Raw genomic sequence first — 22126 nt, 5'->3', positions numbered from 1 at the left:
TGATGCAGTTTAAGCAACAGAATTCCTCCTGTTGCACAGATTCAACACTCTGACCAGTCTCCTGGAGTCAGTTCAGGCCAGCCCACAAATGACAGCAAGAAATTGCCTTCATTTTCTCAGGCACATGGTGTCATGCATATTTTTGACATCTCATGCCCAATTACATATGAGGTATCTACAGACATGGCACAGATATGTTTAGAGGGATAGCTCAGTGGTTTGAGCATTGGCCTGGTAAACCCAGGGTTGTGAATTCAATCCTTGAGGGGGGCATTTAGGATCTGGGGCAAAAATCTATCTGGGGATTAGTCCTGCTTTGAGCAGGGGGTTGGACTAGATGATCTCCTGAGGTCCCTTTGAACCCTGATATTCTATGACTCCATCCTGGGCTTCCCCTCCACAGCACCGTCCCTGATCTGCACTGACCTTTTTGCTGCTGGCCTCCCACTGGAGCCATGGGAAATGACAGGGGAGGGGCCAGCACAACCAACTCTGTCCCTGCATGGTCCCAATTCTGCTCATTGTCAGGCAGCCAGGCCAGGAATTAAAGCCAGGAAAACAAGAATAACATAACATGGATCCCAATGACATCTCTATTGGGTCTGTGAAATGTCGGGGTTAATGTCACACCCAGCAGCAGCATCTCAGCACACAAGGGGGATACACAGAGAGAAACACAAAGGAAAGTGAATGTCTGTGAGGATCTCATGACTCCCATAGTGTGTGTGGGCTGCTAAATCACCCGTGTCACTAGGTGTGTGCGATGAAGCTCTTTTAACACTGCAAAGCCAACCTGCTTCCAGCCTCCCCTGTCTGACCTCAGCACAACACTCGCCCAGCTCAGGCTCACCAGCTCCCTCCCCACAGACGGCACCGAGGGCAGGAGCTACTGGGTACAGAGCAGAGCAAGGAGGCGTTAGGGGTGCGGTTGTACAGGAAAGTGCCCAGGTGAAGGACGTGGAGTTGGGGAGGAGCCGTGTGGTCAGGTGAACACGTGTCGAGAATGGGAAACAAGCTGCCTGGGCTCCTTCCTGTGAGCGGGTCCCATTCACCCAGCCTGGGCCCATCACTCACACAGCCCTGGGGCTGGGCTCTCACGCCCCTTCCCCTGGCCCAGCCACCGAATCCCCTTCCCCAGCTCACCCCACCCCTCATCGCACTGGGACCAACTCCCCCACACGGCTGAGTCTGTAGCGCAGAGCATCCCGTACAGCAGGGCCCCGGCGCTCTCACTCCTGCCTCCGTGCTGGCCCCTGGGGCTGTTTCACTCCCCTCCTTGGGCAGAGACTCCCCCAGCACAGGAAATGCCGGGAGGTTCCCATCTCGGAGTCAGATAACACAGTTAATGGCCCTGAGAGGACCTGGGAATCCCGCAAACCCACTCCCCCTATTGCGCAGACACAGCCCTGCCAGGTAATGCTGAGTGGGGCCCTATCAGCACAGATAAAGGTCTCTCTTGTGCTGGTCACTGTATGTAACAGGGATGTAAATTCCTTTATCAGGCCCTGGTCAGCATCCCAGTCACGGCCCCTCAGTGACACCACAGACAGATCTCTATCGCAGTGACTGGCTACAAGAGCTTCCTGAACCAACGCTTCTTCCCCAGTGTTGCTGAGATCCAGGTCTCAGCGTGGCTCCCAGAGGCTGTTCAAGGAGTGTTGTGGGGATCCTGGGGTAATATTGCAGCAACAGTGAGACACTCAAACCCAGGAGGAAATGGGCAAAATTCGGCCCCATCCCAACTTTTGAATGGGGGATGGGTCATCCTGGGAAGTAGACACCAGAGGACACGCAGGTAAACAGGTCAATAACAGTTCCCTGCATGGCAGTGTGGGATAGCTATTGGAGGACTGCCAAAGTGGTGTGCAGCAGGATTGTGTGCACTCAAACAATAGACGGATGGAACTTTATTTGCAGCATGGGGATCCACTTTGCAAGAGGACTCCAGAGTTCACCATGAATGCAGAATTAGTTTGCTGGGAAGGATTGTGGTATGTGTGCACATACGTTTTTAAATCAAATTAACTCAACTTAATCCAGTTTAAACCCCCTGTGTAGATAAGTAGGGTGGCCACTGACACATCCCCAGACTACTGGATATTACAGAACTTCTGGAACAGGATGGGCCCGCCCTCGTTGGCTTGACCCTGCCCCTGCCATCATGACTTCACAGGCACCACGCGTGCAAAGTCACACTGTACAGAGGACACCGTGGGGACTGTTTTGTTAATTGATGTGAGAAAAAGAAAGGAAGGGTCATATCTTGATTACCAATTATATGTAGATATAAAGTTAAAAATCAAATGATTTACTGCTGACAGAACTTCAAAGACAAATATATAATTTTGGGTGAGTTCACTTAAATATATTCCTTAATTAATTCTATCATTTTTTCACCTATTAATTTTCAAAGATGTAGTGCAGGAGGTGGGTGTATGTGCCCTGCCTTCCAGAGAGAACCAGTCAAGACAATAAAGAGAGGGGGAGAGAGAGCAGCTGCACGTGTGTAGTTGTGATGTTTATGACACATGTACATTATAACCGAATAACCTCCTCTGACAATTTAATGGTTTATTTTGTTAAGATAAATATTTTGGATTTCTTGAAATTCCACAGTTGAAATACAAATGACGTTATTTAGAGAAGTTAAACTTCAATATAGACTTGAGGGAAGAATCAAAAAATAAATGTAAATAATTCCAATTCTAAAAATACGTTTAGATGCTTGTTTTTGAAATACTGTTGAAATGTAAATTAAAATGTTCTTGTATTTACACCTTGTTACAATAATATTTTCTAAATTAGAATAATCTTTTTTCTTTCATAGTTTACGTTGAGCTTTCACAGGGGTAGAAAATTCTGACAGGGGTAAATGACCCCATCCACCCCCATCTGCTACCCCTGGGGCAGGGGACGGGGAAGGTGAGGGCTGGGGGTTCCCAAGTGTCTGTTTTTTGACTGGAACCTCCAGTTGAAAAGGGAAACTGGCAGCGTCCGGTCAGCACAAAACGTCCAGTTGCTGCAGTAACTGGCCCCCACCACTGGGGATGGGAAGAGCAGCAGGGCTGGGAGGGGACAGTCTGTGCCGCGGGGTCACTGTCAGGGACAGAGATTCCCTCCGGCCTGAGCTGGGACTGGGCAGATTATCAGGGGAGCCGGGTTTGTACCCCCAGCGTTGTAACCAGGATGGAAATAAGGGCGGAGCGTCCCGGAGAAGGTGTCAGTGAAAGTGAAGAGATGGGATCTGTCAGTCACATTGTAAAACGAGACCTCGCCCGCCTCATAGTCCAGGAAAATCCCCACCCGGCTGGGCCTGACGCTCACGGGGAGGGGGGTCAGGGGGGAGGTGCCGGCCTCGTATTCCCCATCGCACAGCCACACGACCCAGTATCCATTTCCAGGTGAGAGTCTGATCTGCCCCTTCCTGCTCACAGATTCCCTACAAACCCCCAGGTCCCACTCAGTTTTGTCTCCCACCTCCACCTCCCAGTAACGCCTCCCGCCCGCGAACCCCACAGTGCCCAGGACACTGAGATACGTATCAAATCTCTCAGGGTTGTTGGGCAGATCCTGGCGTTTGTCTCCGTCTCTCACACGTTTCCGATCCTCAGACAGGACGAGCCAGCGATTTGCAGTGTCTGGATCCAGAGTCACGTCCACTGGGGAGAGAGTCACAGAGTCAGGGCCGGGGGCAGGGGCTGGTCACTGGGATCAAAGGGAAATTAACCTGCATCCCCGTTAATCGCTGGGGGGGGGTTGTTGCCTGAGGGGAGTCAGGGCCCGTCTGCCTGTGAGGTGACAATGGGGGGAAAGGGCAGGAGGAGCGGGGTGGGGGGAGGGGTGAGAAGCTGACACTGGAGCCGGGGGAGGGGACAAGTAAATGCTGGGAGAGGAGAGGAAAGGGGAGGGGGAGGTGACAGGAGCAGAGGGGGTGGAGGGAAGGACATGGGGAAGGGGCAGGCACAAGGGCAATGGGGGGGCAAGGGAAGGGACGGGCAGGTTCCAGGGGGCTGCAGGGGGAGAGGGGAGAGGTGGGCTCCATGGGAGAGGAAGGGGATGGACCCCAGGAGGCTGCGGGGTTCAAGGGATGGGGCAGGCACCAGGGGGCAGAGGGGTGTGAGGGAATGGGGAGCTCCAATGGGGCAGGGGAAATCAAGGGGAGGGTGAGCTGCCAGGGGGTGAGATGATGAGGAGTGGGGCAGGTGGTACCATGGGGGGGGGAGCAAATGGGCAGCACTGGTGCCAAAGGGGCAGAACTGGGGGTTGAAGGAGCAGGTGAGCAGACGGGGGGCAGAGAGAGGGGTGTGGAGAAGGGCGGGACCTAGGGGGGCAGAGGGGTGTGAAGGGAAATGTGGGCACCAGGGGGGCAGAGGGAAGATGAAGGGAGGGGTGGGACCCAGAGGTTAGGAGGAGAGGTGAGGGGTGGGGCAGTGCTGAGGTGAGGGAAAGGGCTGAGACCAGGAGTCCCAAAGGCGGGTATGGAAAGGGACTTGCACCAGGCAGGCAGAGGGGGCAAAGGAAACAGCAGGCACCAGGGAGGCAGATGGGGCAAGGGTAGAGCTGGGACTTGGGGCAGAGGAGGAGCTGGCACCAGGGGACTGGAGGGGTGGTGAGGGGTGCAGTTGTCAAGGAGCCAGAGGGGGAGGGGAGGGGCAGGGGTGAGAAATAAAGAGAAGGTGGGATGGGTGATGGTGGCAGAGGGGCGAGAGGAGAGCGGGGTCAGTGGGGGAGAGGGTGGTGAGGGGGTGGGCAACAGGAAGGAAGGGGACAAGGGGAGTGTCAGGTGTTGGGGGACAGGGGGAGGGAAGAAAGGGGTAGGCAGCAGAAGGGTGTGGGGATAAGGGGAAGGGCAGGTGCCAGGGGGTCAGAGTGGGGCTAGAGGAAGGGTGGGCACAGGGGGGTGAGGGAAGGGGTGGGTGCCAGGGGTCAGAGAGGGTGGGGAGAGGGGCAGGTGCCAAGATGGCTGAGGGGTGTAAGAAGGGGAAAAGCCAGGACAACAGAGGAGGGTGACGGGTGGGGTGGCCATCAGAGGGTGGTGTGGGGGTGATGGCAGTGGTAGGCACCAGGGAAGCACATGGGGGTGTGGGGAGGGGTGGAAGACATGGCAGCAGAGGAGGGAAAGGGGAGAGGTGTACATAGTGGGGGTGTGAAGTGATGGGTGGGGTCCAGGATGCAGAGGATGTTTGGGGGAGAGGGGAAGGTGCCAGTAGGGCATGGGGAGAAGGGACGGGTTAGTTCCGGTGGGGCAGAGGTGGGTGGAGGGCAGGGGCACGTGCCAAGGAGGCAAAGTGGGAGTAGAGGGGCAGGGGCCCAGGGGAGCAGAAAGGGAGTGAGAAGAGAGGGAGGGATGTTGGTGAGGGGTCAGAATAGATGCAGGGTCCCTCACAGGGGTGAGGGAAGGATAAGGGAGGGGCAAGAGCCAAAGAGGGGTGATGGAGAGGCAGGCCCCTGGGAATCTCTGTTGCTTTCGGGCCATGTGTGGTTGGTTTCTGGCTCAAAGCAGGTCGGTGCTGTTTCCACACACACTGGGGGTGCAGCCCTGCCCCAGGGGGAGCAGCTGGGACTCTCCATGCTGGCGGGCCCCATGTGCACCGCCTTCCAGCCAGGCAAACCCCACAGCCAGCCCCTCCCCTCGCCAGGCCCAGCCCCACCCCCACGGGGGCAGTGGTCTGGGTTGGGCTCACTTGGGGGGCAGTACAGTGGAAGATTCTGGGGGAGTATAAATGCGCACTAATAGGCTGTTGCTAATGAGGCCAGGGCAGTGGGGAGGGGAGGGGGCATTTCCTCACTTCCTGCCCCCTCCATGTGGGAGAAGCTGCACCAGGGGCCAGTCCCAGTTCACACCCGCACAGCGCGTCTGCACTAGGGGTTTGCACCGGTGCAAGGAAACACTGGCAGACACGGCCTGAGACACTGCTGTACCAGGGGCCATAACCCCTCCCGTCACTGGGGTTATGGATCAATAATTACAGGGTCACTGGAGCAGGGGAGCTGGACTCTGGGCTCCCAGGTGGGGGCCCAACCCACTGGGCTGCAGAGTCGTTCTCACTCCCACGCTCTGGCCCAGTGTCCATGGCAGTGTTTAGACACAGGGGGATGTCACTCCGATCCCAGCGCTTTGCGCCCTCATGGCATCACATGGGGGGATTGAACCTGGGGCTCCCAGCTGCGGGCCCAGCCGCTGGGCTAAAGGCTAGAGGGGAAGCAGCGGCAGCTTTTTCTCTTAATTGAAACTCGACAGCAAACTCGACGTGAATTCGCGAATAGTTTCTGTTGACCCGAAATATAATTTTGCAGCAAATAAACTATTTGTCCAAAACATTTCACCCAGCTCCACTGCGAACCTGTCTGAGCAACTTAGGAGCCCGAATCCCAGTGACTTGCAATGAGTGACTGTCAACATCCCCAGAAACGCAGAGTTACAGGCAGGCCAGGCTCAGGACACTCCAGAGCTGCTGTTTAATTTGCCCTTTGCAGACAAATGCCCCCTGGGCCCGTGATCTCACCCCCACAAATCAGGTTGAAAATGGAGACTTGGCTGCAGCCCGAACTCTCTGTCCAGAGCCATTTGTGCCATGGATGCTGTGAGTGGCACAGACCCTCTGCAGCTGCACCTGGGCATCTCCCAGAGCAGATAATAGTCACAGAGACCGTCTCAGAGCCCGGGGCTCAGGTGTCTCCATCTAACGACTGCGCCAGCCGCCCCCCCACTCTCATTAATCAGCCCTGGGTCAGACACGCTGGAAACTTTCACACCCAGACTCTGGAGACACTTTGGGTTTATCTACACTAGGGTGACCAGGATGTCCCGATTTTATAGGGACAGTACCAATATTTGGATCTTTTTCTTGTATAGGCTCCTATTACCCCGCACCCCATCCCGATTTTTCACACTTGCTGTCTGGTCACCCTATTCTACACAGCCTGCAGAAGCGAGTCTTGGAACGGGGTGGACAGATTCAGGCTTGCGGGGATCCCTCTTTGGCCTTAAAAATAGCCGCGTAGACGTTCAGGCTCAGACTGGAGCTCAGGCTCTGAAGCCCAGGATAGAGCTGGGTCTGCCCCTCACAGCGCAAGCCGGGACATTGTCTGTGTCCACGTCCCCTTCACCCCCTTCCTGGGATGGGGAACAGCAGCCCCAGGGCCCCTCCCTTCACCCCCAGGGCAGGGGAGTGAGAATCCTCGGCCTCCTGGGTATTGGGGCCTCCCAGCACAGGTTCCTGGGTGAGCGTGAAAGTGTGTCCACCCAGAAAGCTCTGTGCACCCGGCAAATACACAGATGTGCCTGTGGATCAGGATCCGGGATGGTCCTCTCCCCAGGAGTGATGGAACCTCTCTAAAAGTAGAGGGGTAACCGGTGCCCAAACCATGGCCCCACCCTCTCATGCCGGCCCTTTTTCCCAAACTCCTGCCCCCGCACCACCCCTTCTCCCTGAACCCCCGCTCTCACATCGCCCCTTCTCCCTGACCCAAGCCCCCGCCCTCACACCGCCCCTTCTCCCCAAGTCCCCACCCTCACACCACCTCTTCCCCCCCAACACACTGACCCCCTGGTCGCTCCTCTCGGCCCCCTCCCCGCTCGTCGCTCACCCTTACAGCTGGTAAAAAGTGGGAGGGAATAGCCCTCCCACTGGTAAAAGTGATTGGCCATGGCCCCTGGCCCCACTCTTCCAGTGCCCCTTACTCAGCCCCCAACCCCAGGAGGAGAGGGGCCCTTGGGGCAGTGTCAGTGAGTTCAGTGCTGGGGGTACAAGTGGGGTTTACACCCCGGCTGCTGGAGCTCTGTGTATCGAGGGTATGAGGACGTCACAGCGGCCGTGTGAGCCCCCCACTGTCCTGCCAACATGGTTCAGCCCTGACACCTGCTGCAACCTCTCCCTGGGGAGGAATCATCCCTGAGGCCCATTCAGCCCTTGGCCTCCCTGCGGAGGTGGCCAGTGAGGCTGCTGTTAATGTGAGTTACGATGTGAGCTCCTGTCTGCTGGGAACTGGACTCTGAGCCTGGGCTGAGATCAGTGACTGGGGAGTGAAAGGCCCCACCTGCACGACTGGCTCCAGGGGTTTTTGCTGCCCCAAGCAGCCAAAAAAAAAAAAAGTGCGATCTGCGGCACTTCCGCCACGACTCTACCGCCGCCGCTTCGTCGGCAGCAGGTCCTTCCCCCAGCGAGGGAGTGAGGGACCCGCCACCGCATTACCGCTGGAGAGCCGGACATGCCGCCCCCTTCCATGTGCCGCCCCAAGCACCAGCTTGCTACGCTGGTGCCTGGAGCCAGCCCTGCCCAGCTGCCCTCACTGTCCCCCTGAGCCAGCCCAGCGCCGCCAGCCATTCAGTGCAGGAACAGTGATGCTCACACTTGGTGACACAGCCAGTGTCCCCAGCGGGAAGGGCGAGGGTCTGTCCAAGGAGCAATGGGCACAATCTGCAGCAAGGGAGACTGAGGCTGGAAATGAGGAAACACTTTCTAACTCTCAGGGCAGTGAAGCTCTGGACCCAGCTCCAAGGGAGGTTGTGGGATCCCCGTCACTGGAGGTTTATAAGAACAGGTTGGACAAACCCCTGCCAGGGATAGTCTAGTCCCTGACCCAGCCCGGGGGACTGGACTAGGTGACCTCTTGAGGTCCCTTCCAGCCCTGCATTGCTCTGTTTCTAGGTTACAGCTGTTCTGGGGCTGGGCCCAGAGCCCTGGGGACTCTAGCGTGGGGTGTGGCACATGGCAGAGTTAACACTGTTAGTGACTATGGCAGCTGGCAGCTCAGCGTCCCTGCCAGGGGCCTGGGCTGGCACATGGCTGCCTGTACCTGTCTCAGCAAGGTGTTTCTGGGCCGTGTAGACAGGACCTAGGGCTGGCACCTGTCCATAGGGTTGCCAGGCGTCCGGTTTTTGATTGGAACGCCTGGTCAAAAAGGGACACTGGTGGCTCCTGTTGGCACTGCTGACTGGGACGTTAAAAGTCTGGTCAGTGGCGCAGCGGGGGCCCGGGGCTAAGGCAGGCTCCCTGCCTCCTGGAAGTGGCTGTCAATTTACTTCGCTGGAGTTTGAAACTTTTCTAGCAGAGAGGAACATTTTACACAGAAGGTCATCCCTATATTACCCTCAAGCCAATGGGGAAATCAAACCGTTTAACAGAAGTTTGAAAGAGAGTTTGCAAACGGCTAAACTGGAAGGGCCATTGTGGATACCCTTCACTACCAATTTCTTGCAAGCATGCATACCGGGCTACACGACATGCCACAATGCAAAGATTGTCCGCAGAGTTACTACATGGGAAACAGATGAATACTAAACTGAACATTGCTGGATTGTTAAAGGCACGACCTGAGGCCCCAACCGAGGATGATGTGAGAAAAACATTTGAACGGAACCAAGCAAAGTCTAAGGCTTTCACAGACAAGCAGCGGGGTGTTAAGGAACCAAAGTTTGAGTGTGGTTCCTTCGTTAGAATACGAAAACCTGGAATTTTACACAAAGGGGACCATAAATTCACAGCTCCTCTTAAAATCATAGAGAAGAAGGGACCTTACACCTATCGACTTTCTGATGGGCGGGTATGGAATGCTTCTTATCTTGCACCTGCCTATGCACCAAGAGGCGATTATGCCAACACCCCGTCTGCATTGGATGACTTCACAGTAGAACCAACACAACAAGACATTGCACTGGAACCGGGGCTTGAGAGACGGCCTGTCAGACCCAGACGACCACCTGTCTGGACTAGAAACTATGTTATGTAGTATCTACAGTGTTTTCAGTGTAATATTTCTGCCAACAGTATAGTGTCTTGTTTCCTATTTGTTCCTGTGGTTAGAACACCAATGTTTATTTTAATTGGGAGAGTTTCTTAAGAGAGGAGGGAATGTGGTGTTTAGATGTTGTTTGTAATTATTAGAACTGGGAGCACTGGCTGTTGGGAGTCTGAAAGAACAGGAAACAGGAAGGAGGGGAAGGAGCTGAGGAGGCTGAGTGAGAGCTACCGAGGGTGCAGCAGCAGCTTGGTAAAGAGGTTTCCACTTTTAAAATAAAGTCCTGGTGAAGTTTGTTAGTACCTTGCCTGGTCACTACAACACCATGGTAAGTGCTGCCGGGACCCTGAACCCCCTCATGCACCCCCTCCCACACTCCAAACCATCACCCTGCCCCAGCCCGGAGTCCCCTCCTTCACCCCAAACCCCTCATCCCTGGCCCCACCCCAGAGCCCGCACCCCCAGCCGGAGCCCTAACCCCACTCCTGCACCCCAAACCCCTGCCCCAGCCCAGTGAAAGTGACTAAGAGTGGGAAACAGTGAACGACAGAGGGAGGGGGGATGGAGTGAGCAAGGCTGGGGACTTGGAGAAGGGGAAGGGCAGGGGCAGGGCCTCAGGGCAGGGGTGGGGCAGGGGTGTTCGGTTTTGTGAGATTAGAAAGTTGGCAACTAGACCTGTCCAGGTTTTCCCGGGATTGTCCCTTTGTCCATGTCACTCTCCTGGGAAATCTGTGAGTCTGCCCAGGACATGACAAGTCCCAGGTGTGTCAGTGGCTGTAGCGGGGGAGCTGTGGGGTGCTGGTGACTACGCAAAGGGAGCTCTGGGTCCAGAGTGTCTGGGAGCTGCAGAGACGGGGCAGCTTGGGGCAGTGAGTGAGATCGGGAGCTCAGGGCCAGCAGGGCCCAGTCACCACTGTGCAGGTACCAGCTGTGGGGGTCACTGCCGGGGGCAGTGGGGTAGATCTGGTGCCATGTTCTGCTTGGTGAGGTTGGTACTTGGGAAAGTCCAGGAGCAGGAGCCTTTGGGGGCTGGTGCCCTCTCCCGGGATTTGGATGGGGTGACAGTGCCCGGGTGAGAGGACAGGTGGTGTACATGAACCAGGCAGATTTCCTGTTTTGTTGCACCTCAGAGGTGGCAACCCTAACAGGACCCTCAGCGGTGTTTGTGTAACGGCCCTGGGTGCCCCCCTCCCTTCCAGCTCTGTGCGGTCGGATACCTCGGAGTTCATGGACCCATGGGCCAGTGGTGCTGCAATGTGTGTGCACGTCCCCTGGGCTCCCTGATCATTGCTGGAGCTGCCTAGACTCTCCCAGCATGCACCAGGCCGTCCCTAGCTATTTTGGTGCCCTACGTAGCCCTCCCCATGGGGGGGGCTGTGTGGGGCCCCAAGCCTCCGTGGGGAGGGGGCTGTGTTGGGCCCTGCCCCAGGCCTCTGCAAGCCTGGGAGCCAGGGGAGTAGAGCAGGCTGGGTCTGGGTCACTCCACTTCCCGCAGGAAGTGGCCAGCCCGCCGTCCCCCACGGAGGCCTGGGGCAGGGCCCCACACAGCTCCCCTGCGGAGGCCTGGGACCTCAGCCTGCTCTGCTCCCCTGACTCCCAGGCTTGGGGGGAGGAGAGAGGTGGGAACCGCCCCCCAGCACTCGCCGGTAGCGCAGCTGGGAGCCCGGGGAGTGGAGCAGGCTGGGGCCGGGTCGCTCCACTTACCATGTGGTGAGTGCAGGGTTGGGCCTGGCTGCAGTCTTCAGGGGAGTGGGGGCGGGAGCCATGGGGCGGAGCAGGGGAGCCCCCCCTGTGGCAACTCCCAGCCCTGCGGTGCCCCCCCTGCAGCAGCTCTCCGCCCCCATTCCGCCCAGGGGGCCCCCCTGCGGCAGCTCCCCGCCCCAGCTCACCTCCGCTCCTCCTTCTCCCCTGAGCACGCCAGTGCCACTCCACTTCTCCCGCCTCCCAGGCTTGTAGTGCCAATCAGCTGTTTGGTGCGGCAAGCCTGGGAGGGGAGGAGAATTAGAGTGGGGGCGGCGTGCTCAGGGGAGAAGGCGGAGCGGAGGTGAGCTGGGGCGGAGAGCGGTTTCCCTGCCCCAGTTACTTGCTGCGGGCAGCCCTCCCTGCGCCCTCCTGCCCCAGCTCACCTCCACTCCACCGCCTCCCCTGAGCGCGCTTTTTGGTGCCCCCAACCACTTGGCGCCCTAGGCGGTCGCCTAGTTCGCTAGTGGTCGCACCGGCCCTGCACACACACAGCTCAGCCACGGCTGTGAGGCAGAAAAGCTGCCGCATGGGCACAATTTGTTGCAATTGGGTCAGGGGAGTGTCACAAGCTGGTTATAAAACCGTGTCTGCCCTTGCAGTGGGGACAGGGCCTCCCTCCCCCGAAATCCAGGGGGACACTGAACAGCTCCTGTCTGGGCCTGTTATGCTAGAAGGTAATTGTGGGCTAAAGCTTGGTCTGAGCATAGAAACCCTGCTGCTGGGAAGGGAGCTGAGCAGTTCAGTGCAAATGATGGCCAGATAAGAATGTCCATCCTGCAGAGCCCAGGTAAGGCCCTGGAAAGGTGACACCAGGAGGCAGTATTCCCTCACCAATCAGCCCTTTCCCAAAGGGGGCATGTCCCTGCTGTGCAATAAACCTGGGGTGTCGCCTGCCCCTTTCCATGGGCCCCCAGTGACATTGCTGTTTCTAGCCTATTGAATGTCATAGGAAAATGCTCTGTGCAGGGAAAGGAGCACAGAGCTCCCAGGGGAAGGTGGAGCCTCACCATGGATAAAACATCAGTGGTATGTACAGTACCTGCGTAGATCTGGGCGCGTCTCCACCCTGCAACCAAACACAGACAGAGGGGTGAGAACGCCCCTGAACACCGACACGCTGAGCAGGAGACAATGTCACACAGGGTGATACTGGGGGGAATAGAACTTACTGAGCTCAGCCTGGAGTTTGTCTAAAAATAAAACAAAGAGAAATGAGTCAATATCAAATAAAGTGACCAGATGTCCCGATTTTATAGGGACAGTCCTGATATTTGGGGCTTTGTCTTATATAGGTGCCTATTACCCCTCACCCCCATCCCGATTTTTAACACTTGCTGTCTGGTCACCCTAATATCACATTATCTTGCAGAAGAGAAGTGAGTCAAAAAGACTTTAAAGTAAGGAAGTTAAAATGCTTAGGCCTTGGCTACACTTGCGAGTTGCAGCGCTGTAAAGCTGCCCCCAGCGCTGTAACTCACTCCCTGTCCACACTGGCAAGGCATTTGCAGCGCTGTATCTCCGTGGTTGCAGTGCTGCATGTACTCCACCTCTCTGAGAGGAATAGCGAGTGCAGCGCTGCTGCTGCAGCGCCAGTGTGGCCGCCCAATGCACTGTGAATGGCCTCCAGAAGTATTCGGCAGTATCCCACAATGCCTGTTCTAGCCACTCTGGTCATCAGTTCAAACTCTACTGCCCTGGCCTCAGGTAACCAACCATGTGACCGGCCCTTTACATTCCCCGGGAATTTTAAAAATCCCCTTCCTGTTTGCTCAGCCCGGTGTGGCGTGGAGTGCTATCAGCGAATCTTTCCAGGTGACCATGCCTCCACACGCCAAGCGAGCCCCAGCATGGAGCAATGGCGAGGTGCTGGACCTCATCAGTGTTTGGTGGGAGGAAGCTGTCCAGTCCCAGCTGCGCTCCAACCATAGGAATTACGATACCTTCGGGAAGGTATCAGAGGACATGATGGAAAGGGGCCATGATCGGGACGCCCTGCACTGCAGGATTAAAGTGAAGGAGTGCCTACCGCAAAGCCCGCAATGCAAACGGCCGCTCGGGTTCTCCCCCCGCGACCTGCTGATTCTACAAAAAGCTGGATGCGATACTTGGGATTAACCCCACCACCACTCCGAGCACCACCATGGACACTTCAGAGCCGGTGGGGGGGGGGGAGGAGGAGGAGGAGAACGGGAGTGAGGGTGGTGGGCCGGATGGAGACACCCCGGAATCCCTGGAGCCATGCAGCCAGGAGCTCTTCTCGAGCCAGGAGGAAGGTAGCCAGTCGCAGCGGCTGGTACTTGGTGGAGCACAAACAGAAGAGCAGGTTCCCGGTAAGCGGTTTTTTTTCGGGAAGGAATTTTTTCGGTCCGGGCTCTTTGGGAGAGGAGGGTTAGGCATGCATGCCTAGATGCGGAATAGTGCATTGATGTGGTTTAGCACATCGCAGTAATCGGCCTCGATAATCTCCTCGAATGTCTTGTCCAGAACGTGTGCAATGCATTTGCGCAGGTTTATCGGGAGAGCCGCCGTGGTCCTTGTCCCAGCCAGGCTAACGTGTCCGTGCCACTGTGCCGCGAGGGGCGGGGGGACCATTGCTGCACACAGGCAAGCTGCATACGGGCCAGGGCGGAAACCACATTGCAGTAGAAGACCCTCCCTTGCTTCCCAGGTCACCCTCAGCAGTGAGATATCGTCCAGGACGAACTCCTGTGGAAAATGTTGGGACGGTGTTCAGTGTAGGTGCCCCCTGAAGCTGTTGGCTCTCCCCAAGGCACAGAAACCCAGAGGACAGTGCAGCCCTGAAACAATCAGTCCCCCTTACTCACCTTTGTGAGGCTCCCGTGGGATATGTGTGCTCTGTTTCAGATGGGAAAATTATGCTATTGTGTAGACCTATGTGTTTTCTACTCCTTAAGTGCGGGGGGAATCATTACTCTGTCTGGTATAAACAATGGTGCCTCTGTTAAATGTTGCATTTTGCCTATACAGCTGCATCAACCTTGAGACCTCAGCCGTCCCTCTTATCGCCTGCTCAGAGACTGCAAAGACTCAGGAAGAGACCGCGAAAAAGCAAAGAAGACATGCTGCAAGAAGTGATGCGGCAATCTATTAAAGAGAATGAGAAAGTGCAGGACTGGAGGGAGAGAGAAAGCAGGATCCGCCAGGAAAACGCAGCGCACCAGCGGCAAAGCACCGTGCACCAGCAGCAAAGCACTGATAGGCTCATAAGCATCCTGGAGCGCCAAGCAGATGCTATCCAGGAGCTGGTAGCCATGCAGAAAGAGGAGCAGTACCGCAAACGCAAACACCCCCCCGCCACAGCCCTTGTCCCAAAACTCTTTCCATTGTGCCCCACTGTCACCTCCAACCCACTTTCCCCAACTTCCGTGTTCTTCACGCCACCCGCTGCCTCCAACACCAGTATCTTCACCACCCAACCCTGAAAACCACGACCCTTACCCTCTGCACTCAACCCCCATCACCATGCAGTATAGCTGTCCTTAAGTGCAGCACTCACTGCACAGCACACCAGACAGGACATATGTGATTGTACTGTTCCCCACTCCACCCCCTTGTTTCTTTTCAATAAATAATTTATTTTTCTTTTCAATAAATGGATTCTTTGGCTTTGAAAACATTCTTTATTATTGCATAAAGTAAAAGACTCCTTAGCCCAGGAAATAAACAGGCACTGCAAGTCTGCTTGTCTGCTAAGCAGACACTGATTCCTAAAGATTGGAACTACTGCACTTCACTCCCGTGCAGGGCACCAGATATCACTGCTGGTTTTCAGCCTCAAATTGCTCCCTCAAGGCATCCCTAATCCTTGCAGCCCCGCACTGGGCCCCTGTAATAGCCCTGCTCTCTGGCTGTGCAAATTCAGCCTCCGGGTGTTGAACCTCGGAGGTCCATGCCTGCGTGAAGCTTTCACCCTTCCCTTCACAAATATTATGGAGGGCACAGCACGCGGATATAACCGCGGGGATGCTGTTTTCGGCCAAGTCCAGCTTCCCATACAGAGATCGCCAGCAGCCCTTTAAACGGCCAAAGGCACACTCCACAGTCATTCGGCACCGGCTCAGCCTGTAGTTGAACTGTTCCTTGCTGCTGTCAAGGCTCCCTGTGTAGGGTTTCATGAGCCAAGGCATTAACGGGTAAGCGGGATCTCCAAGGATCACAATGGGCATTTCAACTTCCCCTACCATGATCTTCCGCTCTGGGAAAAAAGTCCTGGCCTGCATCTTCCTGAACAGCCAAGTGTTCCGAAAGATCCATGCGTCATGCACCTTTCCGGGCCAGCCTGTGTTAATGTCAATGAAATGCCCACAGTGAGTCACAAGTGCCTGGAGAACCATAGAGAAATGCCCCTTCCGATTAACTACTCAGATCCTAGGTGGGGTGGTGCCAGAATAGGAATGTGCATCCCATCTATCGCCCCTCTACAGTTAGGGAACTCCATTTGTTCAAAGCCATCCACTATTTCCTGCACGTTACCCAGAGTCACGGTTCTTCTGAGTAGGATGTGATTAATGGCCTTGCAAACTTGCATCAACACGATTCCAACGGTCGACTTTCCCACTCCAAACTGGTTTGCGACCGACCGGTAGCTGTCTGGAGTTGCCAGCTTCCAGATTGCAATAGCCACCCGTTTCTCCACTGTCAGGGCAGCTCTCAATCTCGTGTCCTTGCGCTGCAGGGTGGGGGCGAGCTCCTCACACAGTCCCATGAAAGTGGCTTTTCTCATCCGAAAGTTCTGCAGCCACTGCTCGTCATCCCAGACTTCCATGACGATGTGATCCCACCACTTGGTGATTGTTTCCCGAGCCCAAAAGCGGCGTTCCACGGTGCTGAGCATGTCCGTGAATGCCACAAACAATTTTGTGTCGTACGCGTTACGCGGCTCAATAGCATCGTTGGACTCCTCACTCTCACTCTCACTGTCACTTTGGATCTTAAGGAATAGTTCGACAGCCAAACGTGATGTGCTGGTGAGACTCGTCAGCATACACCTCAGCAGTTCGGGCTCCATTTCCCGCAGACAGATCGAGTTGCACAGAAACTGTTGAAAGATGGCGCCAAAGGTGGATGGAAACAAAGGGATTTCTGGGATGCGAAGCGATGCATCACAGGGCATTGGTACAGGACCCAGAATCCCCCGCACCCACACCCCCTTCCCACAACCCACGGCGCCAGAATAGGAAAAGGTGCTCTGTGGGATAGCTGCCCATAATGCACCGCTCCCAACAGCACTGCAATTGCTGCAAATGTGGCCACCACAGTGCGCTGGGCAGCTGTCAGTGTGGACAGACTGCAGCGCTTTCCCTACTCAGCTGTACGAAGTCAGGTTTAACTCACAGCGCTGTATATCTGCAAGTGTAGCCAAGGCCTTAGACTCAGCCTGGAGGCTACATCAGCAACCAGAGCCTGACACCTCCTGAGCAGCAAAGGAATTAGCGAGGGGAGGAATATTGTAACCCCACCTGGCCAGGTGCAGGAGGTTGTTAGAGCCAAACAGGGATCCCTCAGCAAGTGGAAAATATTAACCCTGTGATGCCAGCAGAAAGGAGCATAAAGTACATCAGGTGAAGTGCATGATGGGAATTAGGAGGCTAAATGGAATTAGCAGAGTGAACAGCCAGAGATATAAAACATATACCAGGGAATTATTTCAGTCCATCAGAATCAGGAAGCCTGTGAGAGAATCGATGGGTCCCCTGGATCACCAGGGGGGAAAGGGAGCAATTGAGGAGGGTAAGGACAATGCTGAGAGACTGACTGATTTCTCTGCATCAGTTTTCACCACAGAGAATGTTGGGGAGAGACCTGCCTGGAGCTGCTCTGGTCATGAAATGAATATCAGGGATCGAGGTGTGAAGACGAGATATTGGAACTGATAAGTTAAAGAGCCAGCAGCCACCAAAAGCAGCGTAGATCCCTGCCAGGTGCCAAACGCCCAAGAGTTCTGAAATGACGTCTGAGCGATATGGCTGAGCTGCTAACAATAATACGCATCACTCATTAAAATCAGCTACACTTCCGGAGATTCAGAGGGTTGGGAATGTTATCCCCAGCTTTAAAAATTTGGCCGGAGTAATTCTGAGAGTTACAGCCCAGTGAGCCTTATGTCAGTGCCTGGTAAACTGGCTGAAACGAGAACTAAACCAGAATTCTAAATCAGCTGTATGAGAATGATGGGAACAAACCCAACTAGCACAGCTGGAAAAGAAAACTTAAACCCCTACAGCAGTGCAGCTGCACCACTGCTGCTGGGGGACTTCAACATCAACACTCCCTATGCTGAGGAGAGGGATTCTCCCATTGTCATAGGTAACCCACCTCCCCCAGAGTCAGTAGCTAGGTTGATTCTTCCATCGACCTAGCACTGTCTACACCAGGGGTTAGCTTGGTAAATATAAACTACATCTCTCAGGGGTGTGGATCCACACTCCAGAAAAACGTAGCTATACCAATATCAATTCCTAGAATAGACTAGGCTTGTGTCTCACTCATCTATTAAAATGTCACTGAGTATGTCACTACAGTATGGGACAAAGGAGAACCCAATGGCATAACCGATGTGGACTTTCAAAAAGTTTTTGAAAAAGTTCCTCACAAAAAGTTTTTAAGGAAACTAAAGCTGTCCACACTACCGCTTATGGCTCCAAAACTTATGTCATTCAGAGGTGTGAATATTCCACCCCCTGAGCAACATAAGTTACGCTAACATAAGTGTTAGTGTGTACAGCACTATGTCGGTGGGAGAAACTCTCCTGCCCACATAGCTACCACCGCCCGCTGGAGGTGAATCATGATGCCAATGGGAGAACTCTCTCCAGTCAGCACAGAGTGACTACACTGGAGATCTTACAGTGGCTCGGCTGCATTGGTACAGCTGTGGTGTTAGAAGCTCTGTAGTGCAGACGTAGCCTGAGTCATCATGGGCTGAGAGGTAAAGTATTGTCCTGGATCAGAAACCAGCTTAATGACAGAAAACAAAGAGCAGGAATAAATGGTCAATTTTCATATGGAAAAAGGTTAGCAGTGGGGTGCCTCAAAGTCGGGTATTAGGACTGATGTTTAGTCTATTTCAGCGGTTCTCAAACTGTGGGTCAAGACCCCAAAGTGGATTGCGGCCCTGTTTTAATGGGGTCGCCAGGGCTGCCTTAGAGTTGCTGGGGCCTGGGCCTGAAGCCCGAGTCCCACCACCTGGGGCTGAAGCTGAAGCCCAAGAGCTTCAGCCCTGGGCACTGGGGCTCAGATTACAAGCCCCATGTCTGGGACAGAAGCCCTTGGGATTCAGCTTTGGCCTGGCCCCACCCCCACTCAGTGGGCTCAGGCTTTGATCCCCCCTCCTGGGGTCATGTAGTAATTGTTGTTGTCAGAAGGGGGTCGCGGTGCAATGAAGTTTGAGAACCCCTGGGCTATTTATCAGTGACTTGGAACAAAGGATAACCCTGAAGTGGCAAAATTTGCAGATGACACACAATTATTTAGGTTACCAAAGACGTCTGAGTTATTTCAGAGGGACCAAGCTTGGATAACATGATGGCTGATGAAATTCAGCGTTGATCAATGTGAGGTAAGGCACATTACACAGATAATCAGACCTAGGCATGCCGGTTATTGGCTTTAAAATACTCAGGAAAAAGACCTGGGCAGCACCGCGGACACCTCTGTGAAGAGCTCTGCTCAATGTGATCTAAACGCTCAGGGTGAGATTCTGTGCTCAGAACCTGCAGCCCAAGGGCACTTGAGGGCTCAGGCAGCTTTAAGCGCTGCCCCGTATCCTCCTGATCCCGGGCGCTCTGGATGCGAAAGCCGCCCCCGCTGTAACTCAGGGCTTGCTGCAGCCCCCGCTGTAACTCAGGGCTTGTCTGCAGCCCCCGCTGTAACTCAGGGCTTGCTGCAGGGCAAAGTTACACCAGTGTAAAATAAGTTGGGCATTTAAACCACTCACGTTATACCAGCGTAATGCTCCACATGAATACACTTATTCCATAATAAGAGTGAGTTTTTCTGGCTTAGCTTGTGCCTTTAGTTACAGCAGCCTTTCCCTGGGCGCATATGGGCAGCAGCACGGCCCAGAATCTCTCCAGCACCGTGCACTGTGGCCCCTCCCTGCCTCTTGTTCCCAGTCCCATCTTCCCTACACCCCTACAATAGGGCTTGTAAGTGGGTCCTCAGAGGGCAGCCCACAGCTGTTCTCTGCTGTGCCTGCACTGGAGCGAATCCTCCCCCAGCTGGATCCAGGCCTCTTGGAGCCCAGTTATGCTGTTTTGGTCCTTTTGCTGACCATAAAGGGGTTGAAGGATGGGTGAAAATCTCACGCTCCATTTATTAAAAGGTGTCCGGCCTTTCTGGGTATGAAGGTAGCACTGAGCAAGTGACCTGGGTGTAAGCAGTGCTCCAGCCCAGTGCGATCTGCTTGAGTCTGCAGGAAGCGCTGTTTGCTGCTCACACTTATCGAGTGGGGCTGGGATGCTGACATTAAAGCCTGATCAATGACAATTTAATTGTCGCCATTTGCAATTATCTCACTGCTGATCATTTTAACAGAAACATCCAACTTCTGTGCTTCTCCCTCACAACTGGATGCAAGGACTGATACTGGGGAGGGCGGCAGTGGGGCAATGGCAGATACTGGGGCAGAAGGCAGTGGGACAGCTAAGGCTCTCATCAAAGATTGCTGGGGTGAGGAACAGTGAATTCAATTCCCTCCATCTAAATACAGAGTGACCACTTTTATGCTAAAACAGGAAGGGAGAGAAGAGATACGTATCCCTTTTTCTCCCCTCCCCCGATATGAAATGCCTCCAGGATAGGAGAGCAAACACACACACACACATGGTCACTTAGGGTGAAATCCTGCCCCTTCCCTCTTTACATGGCCGTGGAAGGGGGAATCCCAAGTGAGAGATCCTGTTAAATACTGGACAAGTCTTATAGTCTCCAGCAATGAGCCTGGCCCATGTGGGCTGCTAGACAGAGCTGCTCAGGCCCCTTCCCCTTCACAGCTCATCTGTGTCAGTGCAACATAGAGAGAGAAAAGGGCGAGAGGTTGGATTTCATTCCATCACGTGTATGGTGAAGCTCCTATTACTGTTGAATGCAGCTTCGCTGTAGTTATGAGACAGAGAAACAAAGAGCCGGATAAATGGGTAGTGTCTGCCCCTTGGCCCTAGGGATAACAGGGAAGAGCTCCCCCTAGGGGCTTGGTAAATAGTGGGTGTCCCAGCAAAGAATGGGGTGGAGGTGCCCTTCCAAAGCGGGATGCTCAGGTCACTATCACTGCTGAGCACAGCCTGAGCTAGAGCATCTTGTGCCCAGTGTGAGCAGCGTGTCAGACCAGCCGTGCAAATCCTGAGTGTGTTTGTGTTATTACAGCATCCCAGCCACAGCTCACCAGGGCAGCTGGTGCGGAGAGTTCTCTGAAAGGCCCAGGGAACAAGATAGTGACAGTTAATTGTTCTGATTGTTCAGTGCTTGGAAATGTGCCCAACATAGCTCTCTCTGGGCACATACATGACTTTTACATACAACTCAAAATGATTAATCCCTGTCACCTAAACATGGACTCAACCCACATAACGTATCTGTTAAAGCAGGGGTGGGGAACCTTTTTTCTGTCAGGGGCCACTGACCCACAGAAAAAAATAGTCGGGGGCCACACACAGCCTTACAGGCAGGGGGCGGGGCGCGGAGGCTCGGGGCTTCCCCAAGCTCTGGAGAGGTGCCAGAAATGAGGGGCTCAGAGTGTGGGATGGGGCTCCGGGTTGAGGCACGGGGTTGAGGTGTGGGAGGAGGTGAGGGCTCTGTCTGGAAGTGTGGGCTTGGGATGAGGGGTTTGGGGTGCAGGAGAGGGCTCCAGGCTGGGGCAAAGGGGTTTGGAGTGCAGGAGGTGGCTGAGGACTGGGCAGGGAGTTGGGGTGTGGGCTCCAGCTGGGGGTATGGGCCCTGGGGTGGGGCTGCGGATGGGACAGGGGGTTGGGGTGCAGGAGGAGGTTCGGAGTGCATGTTCCAGGATGGAGTTTGGGTGTAGGAGGGGGATCTTTATTCATTTATTTATAAATGGACACAAATCTGACATCAGGAATTATAACATTCAAAAACCAGTAAGAGAACACTTCAATCTCTCTGGTCACTCAATAACAGACCTAAAAGTGGCAATTCATCAACAAAAAAACTTCAAAAACAGACTCCAATGTGAAACTGCAGAAGGGGAATTAGTTTGCAAACTGGACACCATCAAATTAGGCCTGAATAAAGACTGGGAGTGGATGGGTCATTACAAAACCTAATTTCCCCCATACTAATTTCCCCCTACTGGTACTCACACCTTCTTGTCAACTGTTTGAAATGGGCCACTCTCATTACCACCACAAAAGTGATTTTTCCTCCCTTGGTCTCCTGGTGTTAATTGAATTGTCTCGTTAGACTGACCCCCTACTTGGTATGGCAACTCCCATCTTTTCTTGTGCTGTGTATTTATACCTGCTACTGTATTTTCACTCCATGTATCTGATGAAGTGGGTTCTAGCCCATGAAAGTTTATGCCCAAATAAATTTGTTAGTCTCTAAGGTGCCACAAGGACTCCTCATTGTTGTTTTTTTTAATCTCTCTCTCTCTCTCTCTCTCTCTCTC

The 22126-nt window shown here is 54.5% G+C and overlaps 1 protein-coding gene across 1 annotated transcript in view; it reads right to left on the bottom strand.

The window, feature by feature from the left end:
- Positions 1–2556: 2556 nt before the first annotated feature.
- Positions 2557–22126, bottom strand: part of LOC117886942 (E3 ubiquitin-protein ligase TRIM39-like) — a 63607-nt gene continuing 44037 nt past the window's right edge. Inside the window, exons 6-8 of the mRNA XM_034789110.1 lie at positions 12654–12674; positions 12524–12550; positions 2557–3659 (exon numbers count right to left, since the gene is read on the bottom strand). Coding sequence (XP_034645001.1) covers positions 3100–3659; positions 12524–12550; positions 12654–12674 — 608 coding nt within the window. The 3' untranslated portion in view covers positions 2557–3099. The remainder of the gene's footprint in view (positions 3660–12523; positions 12551–12653; positions 12675–22126) is intronic.

The sequence above is a fragment of the Trachemys scripta genome, chromosome 14 (genome assembly GCF_013100865.1).
Source record: "Trachemys scripta elegans isolate TJP31775 chromosome 14, CAS_Tse_1.0, whole genome shotgun sequence".
Classification (NCBI taxonomy): domain Eukaryota; kingdom Metazoa; phylum Chordata; order Testudines; family Emydidae; genus Trachemys; species Trachemys scripta.
The sequence above is the reverse complement of the archived record's forward strand: the minus strand, read 5'-3'. Positions and strand labels throughout refer to the sequence as shown.